The sequence below is a fragment of the Poecilia reticulata genome, chromosome 22 (genome assembly GCF_904066995.2).
Source record: "Poecilia reticulata chromosome 22, P_reticulata-male-v2, whole genome shotgun sequence".
NCBI classification, from domain to species: Eukaryota; Metazoa; Chordata; class Actinopteri; order Cyprinodontiformes; family Poeciliidae; genus Poecilia; species Poecilia reticulata.
In genome coordinates, this window is record NC_088851.1 from 17,100,708 (window position 1) to 17,114,154 (window position 13,447).

The following is a 13,447-nucleotide window of genomic DNA, read 5'->3' on the forward strand; positions in this document are numbered from 1 at the left end:
CCACCTGTGTGTAAAATAATGAATCTAAATCCAGGTGTTCTTTGATGGTCTGAAAGGTTTGTTAGAGAGCATTAGTGAACTAAAGGCATCACTAAGATTTAGACAAGAGACAGAGCTGAGAGAGAGTTGCAGAGAAGTTTAAAAAATAGTTAATTTATACAACAATGTCCCAACCTTTGAATATCTCATGGAACATTGTCCACTCCATCGTCTGAAAAATTGAAAATGAGTAACACTTTATTTGAAGGGGTATGCATAAGACTGACATGACACTGTCATAAATATGACATAACATCTGTCATGAACATAAAGAAGTCTTTATGAATGTCTATGACAGTTGTCATAAAGTGTCATTCGGTAAATAATGACACTTTTAATGCAAAGTTGCTCTAAAAGTTGCATTAAACGTCCATTAAAAGTGTCAACTTTGCATAATTTTGTAAATCATAATAATTTAATGCAATGTTGGCATTTTTAATGGACTTTCAATGCAACTTTTAGAGCAACTTTGCGTTAAAAGTGTCATTATTTACCGAATGACACGTCATGACAACTGTCATAAACATTCATAAAGACTCCTTCATGTTCATGACAGATGTTATGTCATGTTTATGACAGTGTCATGTCAGTCTTATGCGCACCCCTTCAAATAAAGTGTTACCGGAAAAGGTAAGGTATAACTGCAAATCTACCATAGCATAGTGCTCTACCTAAATTGACAGGCCAATTAAGGAGAGTAACAAGAGCCAGCCATGGTAACTCTGGAGGAGCTGCACTTTAGAATCTATCAACAGTTCTCCACAAAATCCCACCAAACTTGTCTTTATGAAATAATGACTAGAAACTGATATGGAAATGGAAAACAAAACTAGTGTCATGGGAGACATGGCACCTGCACAGGATGGTACGCTGGTCACGTTAGTCCAACATTTCCTTACAAAATATTAAGAGAGGGAAAATTAACATTGAACAAGGAGTTGGCAGTATTATGCTGCAAACACAAGGTAGCATTATGTCTCCTGGGACCAGCACAGGGAAGCTGGTCATTGGCAGGATGAATACAGGACAATTCTGGTGGGAAACCCTGTTAGAGGTGGCAAAAGATTTGACACTCTGGCTCTGAATATACAACCAGACATCCATTGAAATAGTTTAAATCAAAGCATGTATATGTTAGAATGGCCTAGTCAAAGTCAAGACCTAAGTCTGGTGGGAAATCTGCTGCAAGACTTGAAGGCTGCTGTTCATGGTCCATCAAATGTGACAAAATGTGAAAATGTTCAAAGATCGTGAATACTTTTGCAAGACACACTGGAACAACCAAAGGCTTATATAAACAAGCCACAGGATTAAATTTGCTTGCCAGTATGAGTTTGTGTTTAAATGTTAGATACGCTTTTACTTCTGCCACCTCCTTTGTTTAAAATCCAAACATAGGAATTAGTGTTCTGGCAGAAAGCGCTTTTCTGACTAATTTAAAGCAAAGAGAAGTGTGGAAGTGGACATTTCTGCAGAAAACTTTTTATGTTAGTGTCCGTCTCATCCTCAGTGTTCGTCTTGCCCAAAGTCGCTCATTCACAATCTTTTATCCCTCCTTGTCTGCTTCTCCCCTCTCTCCTCCCACCTGTTTCTCTCTTTTTCACCAACTCTCCCAACTGTATCGGCCTCTTCATCTTTGTGCAGCTCTATTATCCTACCCAGACTGTTTCATCTCCCTCGGCCTTTCTTCTCTCCAATTTGCTTTTTGTTCTCCGCTGTCTCCAACGCGGCCTTGTTATGTTTTTTCTTCCTCAGATCCCACTTTACACATCTGAGAGAGATCAGGAGAAAATTGGCCTCCGAAAAACCTGCAGTTAAAAGGGCCCCTGCACCCCGTTTGTGCTTCCAGATCTCTGCAACACTGTGAAACATTCAGACTTAGTTCCTCTCGCTGTCTGAGAAACAACTTGTTAGTCGTGGCACATGTCGGTTTCTTTCTTTTTTCCTTTTTAATCTTTTATGATTCATCCCGAAGCTGCCAAAGCCACCCGTTACAAAACTTCCAAATTAGACGCTAGTTAGTTAAACATCCTAAGCAGGTCTCTGCTCCTTTCCTCTCCTTTTCTTTCATTTCATTTCCACGTATAATTCTCCACAACGCTGCCTCTGCGTCCTCTCCCGAGTCGCGCACACCCTCGAAACATTAGTAAACACACTTCGACTTCATTACACAAGGTGGAAAGAATTCGAAATGAGCAGAGGAAGACCACTTCTGGCATCCCGGGGCTGCGGGCGTGGGCCCAGATTAAATCTTCATTAGGTGTGGCGCGTGGAGTGTTTTTGTTCCCTCCTGAGCCGTGTCAGTCTCGCCCCCACCACAAGACTGGAATTAGAAACAACTGCCCCGCTTCTGTTTGTTAATCAGTTTGATTCGGTTGAAGGAGGAGGGAGCGTTGGCCCGCAGACTTGTGGGCCCGTAGAAAATTGTCCTGTTGTATAAACAAACTGTGCTGTATGTACATAAAACTTAAATATGTTTGTAAAAATCAACAGTTAAATGTACTTCTTCTACTCAAGCTGGGCTGCTCTCTCACACGCTCTAGCTGGAATATATCTAACATGCCACCCAGATCTGGGAGATCTATTTAAGCTACAAGCTTCCTTTATCATTCTGCAGGTCAAGCTTTACTTCTGCCTGCCTTTGCGACCTTTCACCCCTTCCACCACCCTAATATCGTAATAATAATAATAATAATAATAATAATAATAATATTCTGCCATAAATCCTTCTTATATTGGTCTTATGTAACATTCTAATGCACTGCTGTAAGGAATTAGTGGAAAGCCATAATAAAAATGATTAAGGATAGACACTTAAAGTATATTACTCTGTGTGTAATGATCTACATAACATATCATTTTCACTTTTTGAATTAATATTCTGAAATACTGAGACGCACCCCATTGAGCCAACATCTTCAGGTAATTTCTAACTTGTATTGAAATTGATGTTTAAATATTTGTTATGGCCAATATTTAATACCTTCTTTTTTATGGAGTACTTAACAACTTTGTAAAACAAATAATGTACGCACGGCAGTCTTCTCTATCCCTACAAATCTAATATTTGAAAAGTGGATGAGCTTTTTGGAAAAGCTGCCCTTGAGTTCTATGAGTATCATTAATGAGGAAGAGGGGGTAAGCTTGTTTGCAAGAGAGGTGCACAACAGGATTTTAGGGAGCTGGAGATTGATGTTTATTTGGAAAACAGAGAGGGGAACACAAAGTCTTAAAAGGTATAAGCTTTTCCTTGGCAGCAGCTTCAGAGGGTGGAATTGGCTCCGCAAATGACTTCCCTACGCTACCGGCGACACTCTGCAAAAAAAGTTCCTGGAGCTATAGGAACAGGCGAGCTGTCGTAAAAATAAGCACTTAGTTGAGCAAGAGCAAAAAAAAAAAAAAAAAAAAGAAAAGAGAGCCATAAATAAAAAGGAAATTGAGGGGAGAAAAATGTTGGATGAGGAATGAGGAGAAGAGAGGAAAGTGCTCCCAGGCAAATCCTCGCCAAATAATTCATTTCTGACCTCCTTAGTAAGTAAATTTACTAAATAAATAAGAGCAGCGCTTGAATGTCAAGAACGGAAGATGCTGCCTGTGGCGCTTTGTCGCTCCCAGTCTTGGCAGCGCTGCGGCGCTCTCTGCTTTCATTAGATGGGCAAAATAAATGGCTTCTCCTTCATCCATCCATCCTGAGCTGTTTGATGTTTGAAAGGGAGGGTGGGGGGGAAGTAGCTTTTCTCTGGATTTAATATGTTAAAAGCTGTCCTTTTATTTTGCCCGTAAGTGTGTGTTGGGTTTATTCTGGTCCACAGTCTGAATGTTTGTAAATGTACGTATTGAGTTGAGTCAGGAGTTTGGGGCCCGAGCTGCCCTGCGAACAGATTGGGTCCATTTATAATTCATAGCCTCCAGCCGATCCTTTCCATCCAGGAGCCTCTTGCTAGCTCTTTTTCCCTTCCACTTTCTCCCAAACACCCTTAAACACACACCAAGCAAAGGAGATCAATGGGCAGGGGCCCCGCAGCCGTCGCATGGTCCTGCGGCCCCAGTGCTTGGGCTGTCTTGTCCAGTTAGCGGCACTGGGAGGCATCGCTGCACGCCCCTGTCGCTGCGAATGAAGGACAAAGGCACTGCCACTTCCAGAGAGAAACTGTCAGCTGGTTGGCTGGCACCTCGTAACCATGGCATCCCCTTGGCAACGGCACCCACCCTGCGCTCTAACACAAGGACACGCTCAAACACACTTCGGTACTTACACACACTCTCCCTGTGGTTGGAGAGTGGCCTTCTCAGATGCCCTTCACACATGGACAACATAGTAAAAGGGGAGAACCGGCTGTCTGTGTCTGTGTGTGTGGAAAGACGATTAGAGAAACCGGTAGAAAAACAACAGCTGAAGGTGTAGATGCAATAAATAAAAAGGAAAAAACATAACTTTTTAAAAATTATGTTCATACATTTTTAAAATCTTTAGCTAATGATGATAAAAAAAAACACTGAGTTTCTCGAAAGATTGCAATATGTTCTAAGACAATTAAACTATATATGTTGTGATCTCCACAAACATTTTGAAGACTGCTGACCTGAGAGTCACTGATTCTCTACAAGAATTGTTTGCTGCAAAAAGTAATTTCTAAAGAAATTATGCTTGTGGTGGGTGTATGTAAGCTTATTAATGTAAGATTGAGTGGAAGGAAAAAATCTCCTTAAGAAACTGTACCAAAAAATCTTACAGCGCTACATTGTTCTCTTTATTGGCAAGCTTTATTGCAAAGTTGATTTTATTTTCCAGAGGAACTTGCCACCCGTCCAAATTACTAAAAGCACCTTTTCTAATGACTGTGGTGTCACTGCGCATGATTGGCCAGAAAATGTTCCATCTTACCTGATCGAAATCTTTTCTCAATCATTTAATTTCCTACTTAATCTATTGAATTTAAGGAGTCATTAACACTTCAGCAGACCCACTGGCTGATCATGTCCATGTAAAGCTGAATATATACATTAATTTATGCAAAAGGAGCCTTGACAAAGTCAGGTGAGTGAATACATGGATTTTACTACTCCACACATTTCTGTATTAGAAAATTTCTTTCTAGGAATATTCTAAAATTCATATTTTCTGAGAAAATAATTTTTGTAGCTTCAGGCCATAACTATTAAAAGTAACAGAATAATTATTAAAGTATATCCCTATACACTATCTGTAGAATAATATAAATCTTTGGAATGCACCTGTAGGTAGTACAAGGTTAAATGTCCTTAATTGATCCCTATTTTATAATGGTCAGAAGTGTGCAAAAATTTTACCTCACTCTCATTTCTTCTTTATTCTTCCCAGACGTTCTTGTAATCTTTAAAAGTATGCCTAATTATTTATGCAGGCTTCCTAAGGTCTTTTTAAATTTATTTGTAGGCCTGCTTTTTCACCTAAATTTCCATCTAACTTTTCTGCCTAACCAAGACGACATATTTACTCTGCAGGCAGAGTAAAATAACACACGTATGGCCTAAAACAATGTCTGCAATAGAGGAACAGTCTCTGTAACTCACATCTTCAAGAAGTAGAAAAACTTGGACAAAAGACCCAAAAAATGCATTTTACTTGGATTGATTTGTGTGTGACCAGTACCAGTGGGTAGTTATAAAAATTACTGTTATTTTATTTTTATTTTTTTCAAAACTGAGTTATTGCTAGTAAAGACATTGAAAAAAAATTACTTTATGGACTGGTACCTGCCTAAAAATGTAGTTTAAAGTTGTTTTTTTCTTAATGATTTTGCTGAAATGGATGTTTACAGGATGTTCTCCACCTGTTATTATCTAAAAATAAAAAAAAGACCAGTTCCATATCACAATAGATGGATAGTACAACACTGGCTTTTCTTTTTATTCCAGACACTAACAAGTCTCTTGTTATTAAGAGTCATTTATCGCCTGAATGAATAATAGGTTGGATCAGACAAGCTTAAACAATTATCCCCCAAGAGATAATTTTTTTTCTATATTTCAGATAGTAAACTAAAAATAATTCAAAAAGCACGTTTGTCACAGAAATCTTTGTTATATTTAAGCATTTCATATGTTTTGCAAGCAAAGATAATGTATAGTCTTCCAATGTTGCAACCCAGATTTGCACCTACATCACACTTTCGACAAAGCAGCATTGCCATGGTGATAGGACAACACACAACAAGGCACAAGAGCACCTGGACAGACACTGTAACTGGAGAAAGCTCAGTGTGTTTCCTGCAAACTCCACATGTTCCTCAGAGATATGATGAGCAGAGCAGGATAAATTTGGTTATTTGATTATGTTGGTGCAAAAAATGTTTCCTGACATTATAAACCTTAGTAATTATGATGTGATGCAATGTGATGCTGTGTAAATGTTGTACACATCGAGAGAAAAAGACAGAAAGAAGTGAGAAGATGACATTATGTTGAAGATGCAGGAACAGAGATCTGATGGCCTTTCTGTTGCATTTCTGATCTGACATTAGCATCATTGTTTTAAGAGAAAACCTGACTACTACTCGAAGCAAGAAAATTATTTTTTAAAACAGAATCAGAAATCAAGGCTGTAGTTTTTACTCTCAGCTGAGTGCAACCCTTTTTTCTCTTATAAGAATTTCAAATACATAATTACAAATATCTATTTTGAAAATTGCACTTGGCACACGTTTTTCTTCTTTTGTTCCTGTAAGGGTGGGCTTCACCTGAAAGGTTTGACAGCCATTAAATTTTCTTATTTACAATGTTTTTCAGTCTGCTCTAGCTCATAGAATGGTCCGGGGAACTGGAAATGGTACACTTCTCAGATTTTCTTCCATAAAATTCTCATAGAAAACAAATTTGAGTCTACAGGCCTCTTTTATTTTTGAGTTTTCCCTCATCTTAGTTTTTAAGAAACAGGAATGTCTTCCAGCTCCGGGTCGGTGAGCTCAAAGTCCGCCCCTTGTTTTGGTCCATCAGGGACTCATACATCCACAACTCAGAGTCCCTGGTTGCCTTCCTTCCACCTTGTTTCTTCCTTTCCTCCACGCCCTTGTTTCTATCCTCCTTTCCTCTTGCTTCTTCTTTCTCTGCGGCAACGGGATACTGATTCTTTTCTTTTTTTTTTTTTTTGCCTGCGCAAAGGTGCCCAAGAGCAAGATGGATGTGCTATGCCATCCCACCCCCCACACCCTCTTCCCTTGCTCATCACCCCACCAACCCCCCCAGCCCTGATAGCAGCACATGCATATATTAAGCGTGATTAAACGCTGTGCAGTGCCTCCATCAAGTGCTTTCTAATGGGCTTTTTTATGACATGAATTAGTCATAATAGAAGAGTGCCACAGTCGAAACATCCACCAACCACTGTTGTTGTTGTTGTTGATCATTTGGATCCTTCAGTATTCACAGGAGAACTTTTGTTTGTGTCGCTCAAGGTGGGATGTGGGACATTTTTTAAACATTTTAAATTTGGAAACTTACTTTTCAGCTCTGTGAGCTTTCGCACTGGCTCGCTTATTAACAAAATGTGACAAAAAGTACATTTATCTCTGCTTTCTTGACTCATGCAAGGGTTTTTAGGGAACATGTAGGCAGCATGGAAGGAGTCTAAACCCCTCCTCCCCCTCCAACCCCCCGTCACCACCACCACCTTCCTGCCGTTACAGGAAAACAGGGACAGATAAGCGTGGATTTGGTGTACTTGTTTCTTTGCCATGGAGCTCCCCTGTGCACCTCGGCCCCCATAGAGGGATTACATATGTATCATCTGCCGTGCTCTATGACTAATTACATCTGTGAGATGAGATTATGGGGAGGTTTACCAAACCGATCCCTCCTCTCAGGCAATGTGTATCGTCTCCAACATGTGGTATTAAGTGATGTGTCTGTGTTTAAAAAGAAAGAGGGACGTGAGGACAGGATTGACTGATGTTTAAATCTGGATTGAGCCAGAATCCCACCCCCACCCCCCACTGCGTCCTGTCATGATTTGCCTTTACATTCTAACTCAATCCTTTTTTGATTGTACCACATATTTTTTTCCGTCTCGCAAGGTCTTTCTCTGTCTCTCTTACATGGTCATCCAGGAGATAATCTCTAATCAGCAGGAGAAATACGTCCAAACATGTGTTTACCTTTCTGTCTGGATGGCTAGCGTTCAGCAGGTTGCAGATAACACCCCTCTGATGTCACTCACAGTGCCATGTGATGAGCTGCCTGCGAAGGGGGGGTCAGGCTGAGCAGGCGGCATTGATTTCTGCTGCCACCATGGCAACAAATAACAAGATCCTCTCCAAAAGCACACCTTAATTAGTTAAATTATGACTTCAGGGAGAGGAAGAGGGAGAAAGAAAAGAGTGGTGGTGGTGGTGAGGAGGGGGGGATCAGGGATTAGTGGAAGAGGCGACTGGAGAGATTTTTGTTTTTCTTTCCCGATGCTGCGTGCTCTCTCTAAATCTTTCAGAAGAGCTGTTTGTTTGATCAGAGATATGCTATGTCTTTTTAGCGGCTTTCAGATGTACGTGGCTCTTAGTGTTTTCCTAAAGCAGCAAAGGAGGGCGGCAATGACAGACTGCCAAGTAGCATCTCTGTCATTATGTGACTTCTGTTCCTCTGCTACCAGCATCTCTCCACAGCCTGTCATTACATTGTGACTAACTTGATTCATGTCTACTAAATCTAATAAAGACTTTATTATTTTTTTCCTTCTGTGTGTGGCAGGCAGGGAAACTACCAAGCCCCTGGTATCAACCAAGTGAGCTCTGGCTCCTACAGTCAGTCAACGAGCAACAACAGTTCGACGATGGGCAACGGACAAGGACCAGGCTACGGTATGCCACCTGCAGGTACCAACTAACTTACACCAGGAGATTATTTAACCCTATTTTCATCATCTAGATCAGTGTTTCTCAACCTTTTTTGGCCCAGCACCCCCTAGCCTTTATCCAGGTCCTTCACCGCCCCCCACCAAAACATTTTGTAGGCTACTTTGCACTGACTATTATTTTATCATTAATATTACTATCACTATTGCAGATGTTTTGATTTTATGCTTGTTTCTGTATTTATCATCAAAAATAATTACCCAGAGAACAAAAAAGTCATGGGAATAGAAATTATTTTCACAAGTGTCTACGAAAAATGCAATAAACATTCAAGTTAAAATTGGTAGGCCTAACAGCAGCCAATCAGAGTGGAAAAAAATATTCCTATTCTGTGTCATTTTCTAGTTGTTAAATATTCCACAAAATGACCAGATAAAATATGTTCAGCATGCCAATTTAAACTTTGAACTATTTGCAAAATGACTGAGCTCTGCAACATTAAAACATGGATAGAACTGTAACCGCCTAATCGTCATGTGTTTCACATTATGTGTTGATTTTTTCACTGTTCAACGTCGGATTCTCTGTTTTTATGCCATAATTCACATCTAGTTCGTTGCTCCGTTTTATGTCCCACTTCTCCTGTTTCAGAGTTTTGCGCAATGTGTGCGTCTTTTTTTTTTTTTTTTAAGCCCTTAAGGTGCAGGGCGGTCGGGAAGCGTATCGATGGGGAAAAGGCAGACTGACATAAACCTTTTAGAACAACGGAAACAATTTCTGCATTCTGATTATTGAAATTTAAAAGTGCTGCGTTGTTCTATCACCCCGTTTCATACCGGACCACTTACAGCACCGGTGTTAACGCTATAAAATGAACGCTCTCTATCGTGGAGGGATTTCTTTACTTCTTTATTTAAATGGGTTAATTTTTCAGAGGGATACACAGTGAGGGCATCATGTGATTTTAGCTACCAGTAGCAAGAGAACGGAGCTGCGCCAAGAAGCTAACAGAAGCTAACAAACATTGAATAAAAGAAGAGCTGCCATCGATACAGTTGCAGCCAAGCATGATTAATGTTACACAATACAGTTTTACCAAGTTGCTCAAAGTCTAAACTGGCATTGTTGTGCATTTAAGGTGTAAAGTTTACCTTCGACCAAACGCCCCCCAAAGGCATCCCAGCGCCCCCCTTTTGTAAAAATCTCCGCCAGCGCCCCCTGCCGTCCTCTGAACGCCCCCTGGGGGGCGGTACCGCCCACGTTGAGAACCGCTAATCTAGATGTATGGTTTGGTGTTAATGTTTATATTGTTTCATAATCTTTTTATTTTATTTTTTCCACAATAGCCCAAACGGTTTAGATAACATGTATGTAAATTAAAATCTTGGCCGTTTCAGAGATATAAGGGTACAGTCCTGTACCTTGTAAAATCTTTTATTCCCTGTGAACATTTTTAGCTTTTTGTCTCTTTATATCCACAACCACTTTTGTTTATTTTCATTGAATGAATATCCGATAGACCCACACAAAGTAGTGTGTGAAGTTGAAGGAAAAAAGGATTTTCAAAAGGGTGTTTAAAAATTAAAAGCTGAAAAGTTTGACATGAATTTGAATTCACCCCCCTGAGTCTTTGCTTTGTAGAACGACCTTTTATGCTGCAATTACAGCCTTTCAGGTCATGTCTCTACCACATCTAAAGACTGAGATGTTTGACCTGTCCTTTTTGTAAAACATTTCAAGCTCAGATTGGATGTAAAGCATCTGGAAATATAAATTTTGCAGTCTGCAAGTTTTAAGGTTGTTGTTTTTCTATAAACAGCATTTATTTAGTAACATTTTTTTGTTGTTGTTGTTGTTGTTGTTTGCAAAAAGATCTTTCATTCCACTACCTTCAGTGCAAAACCTACTTTTGAATTCCATGTTTTTAATGTCTCTTTGGGTTCTAATAAACCATCTCAAAGTAGCATATAGTTGTAAAACTAAATAAAACTATTGCATGATTTTCAAATTTACCACTCCACTTAAAAGTTCTTCGTTACTTTGTGTTGATCCATCACATGAAATCACTATAAAATACAATTATGTTGTTGATTGTTGCCAGACAAATTGCATAAAAAAAAGTTTAAGGGAACCTGTTTTGCTGAGCACTGTGTTCTATAAACTTTTTTAAAAAGTTTAGTTTTTATAACTGTGTTTTTTTTTTTCCCCATTTGTTTAAAGGAGCAGTGGGCCTCTCAGGAGACAGCATAATGAGCCCAGAAAGTAAACAGAAAATGGATGTCAAAGACGACAGCGGCCCAAACAACGAGCCACACAAACCAAAGGTACCTCCTTAACCATCCTCCTCCCCCAGATTTTTTCTCAGTTCATTTACTTGTTTGATTTTATTTATTTTTTTATTTTCCTTATTGTTTGGTTTTGCTTTTTTGATCTAAATGAAGCAAACCAAATCTGATCAGCATATGCTGCCTCAGCACAGTGGGCTCTCGCTCTGTTGTTTTCTCGTCATATTTAATGATTTGTTTAACATTTACCAATCTTAATGTTTCCCTCGCTTTGTTTTTGCCTGCAGCACACTTTAGTTGCTGATGTTTTGGCAGCTCGAGCTGCAATAAAGAGAGAAGCAAAAAAGGAAACGGGGGCAGGGGAGTTGGCATCTGCAGTGCACACATGCGCGTGCGCGCAGACCCATGCACACAACTACAAGAAGACGTACTTTCTGAGTTTCAGTTACACAACATGCACAGTTCTCCCTCTGCCTCCTTTAACTCACATACGCACATCTTAACATACAATGCTGACTTCTCATTTTGACCTACAATAGCAGCTCAGCTTGGCTCAGCTCAGCAACAACAAAACTCTGCTCTTTGCTCTTTTCTTGCCCCCCTCCTCTTGTTTTTGCTTAACAACTCATCTTCGGCACACATACACACTCACTCCTCCATCACAACCACTACACGCCTTTTCCCTCCAAATCCCTGTCTATTCTTTTGCTGATTACGGTAGTAGGGCCTTTTGAATTATTTAAGGCAGCCTGAGCAGCCAGAAAGACCCCCAGTGCTCCCAAAAGAGATGATCTGTCTGCCAAGAGAGAGAAAACGAGTTAGAGATTCAAAAAGAGAGAGGGCCAGAAAGATAAGGTTTTGCTGACATGAGCATTCTGTACACAGACGAGAAGCACTTGTCAAGCTGTTGTTCCCTCTTCGCAGTTTCTCTCTCACACACACACACACACACACGTACAAACACGCACACGCGCGCACACGCACCCGCACACTTTCACATGTTCACACGGGCTAAAGAACCCTACTCACACTTGCACACACATGCGCACACACACATTCTCACCACTGTGCAGTGATTACTATCATTTGATCTTCTTTAACTGTGCCTGGTATTAGCAGAACTTCTCAGAGTTAAATATAAGATGAATGGAACTATAAACAGGCCAGTCCTGCATGAAAACCTCTTAGAGGCTGCTGAACACTTGAGAAGTGGGTGGAGGCTCATTTTCCAGCAGGATCATAAAACTTAACAAGCAAGCAGAGTTTCATGCAAATAGTTGATATAAAAGTACAGGTTTGTGCTACTTTAAGTTTTACAAGGTTTGCAAAAAAAAAAAACTACAACCATAACAAGATCATCATACGTGCAGTTATGTTACTGCAGTTACTTGTCTTGGATGATATTGCACAAAAAACCTCTAACAATGGCAGCAGAACCACATACGAAAATAAGGCTCTATGTATCATTAGGTAAGTTATTTAGATGTGATTATGTAAAATTTTTGCCATTATGGCCTCGTATGTCTCTGTTTTAAAAAAAGGTTGAAATGCTGTTTCAAATATGAATAAAACTGATTGCATGTCAGGCACAGCCTATAATTATAAGAAAACACTACCAGATTATGCAAAATGAAATGCTGACTGGCCTTTCTGGTTTATTTTTAAATCCAAATGCTCATGTTGAAATTACTAAAAATCATTGCGAAAGGGGAGTCGTTTGCTGCTGTTTCTATTTTTTGGACTAAGTCTTATGAGTTTTAAAACTGAGATACCTTGTTGTCTGGATAAGGAATGCTACATCTGTTGAGCTTGCGTCTATATTTGTTGTATTTTTCTCTGCTGCAGAGTGTTAACAGGACACGTAAAAATGAAATGTTAAGTATGAATGGGTCATAATTCGGCATGGGTAACGCTGCAAAAGTAAGCTAATGCAAGGTTTATTTTTACTTGTTTTAAGTAGAAAATGACTCACAAAAATGGGGAAAATGGAATTGACGCCATATAACTAGTTTGTAAAAAGCAAAAGTTTTTCTAAGTCCAAAATATATTTTGTTATGGTTGTTTATTGGGCCCTATTTTGTATAGGGCTGAATATTTGACTCATGAGAAAATGTCAATAAACAAGTTATAATAGATAGATAGATGCTAATTGATTTCTGGGATACTACAAATCAGTCATTGTGTACAGAAACATATTAGGTGAAAACAATTCCTATTATAATCTTAAAATAAATACAGTAACTGCTTGCTATATGCAATCTAAAATATGAATACTGCCATGTTTATTGATGCAGGTAAATA

The 13,447-nt window shown here is 39.5% G+C and overlaps 1 protein-coding gene across 5 annotated transcripts in view; it reads left to right on the top strand.

Moving 5' to 3' along the window:
* LOC103458589 (AT-rich interactive domain-containing protein 1B-like) overlaps positions 1–13,447 on the top strand; it is a 198,636-nt gene that overhangs the window by 167,908 nt on the left and 17,281 nt on the right. For 3 of the 5 annotated variants that reach the window (XM_017302536.2, XM_008399505.3, XM_008399506.3), the window contains exons 9-10: positions 8,758–8,882; positions 11,082–11,185. In XM_017302536.2, the coding sequence (XP_017158025.1) occupies positions 8,758–8,882; positions 11,082–11,185 (229 nt within the window). The remainder of the gene's footprint in view (positions 1–8,757; positions 8,883–11,081; positions 11,186–13,447) is intronic. The other 2 variants (XM_017302537.2, XM_017302538.2) reach the window with 2 other exon arrangements.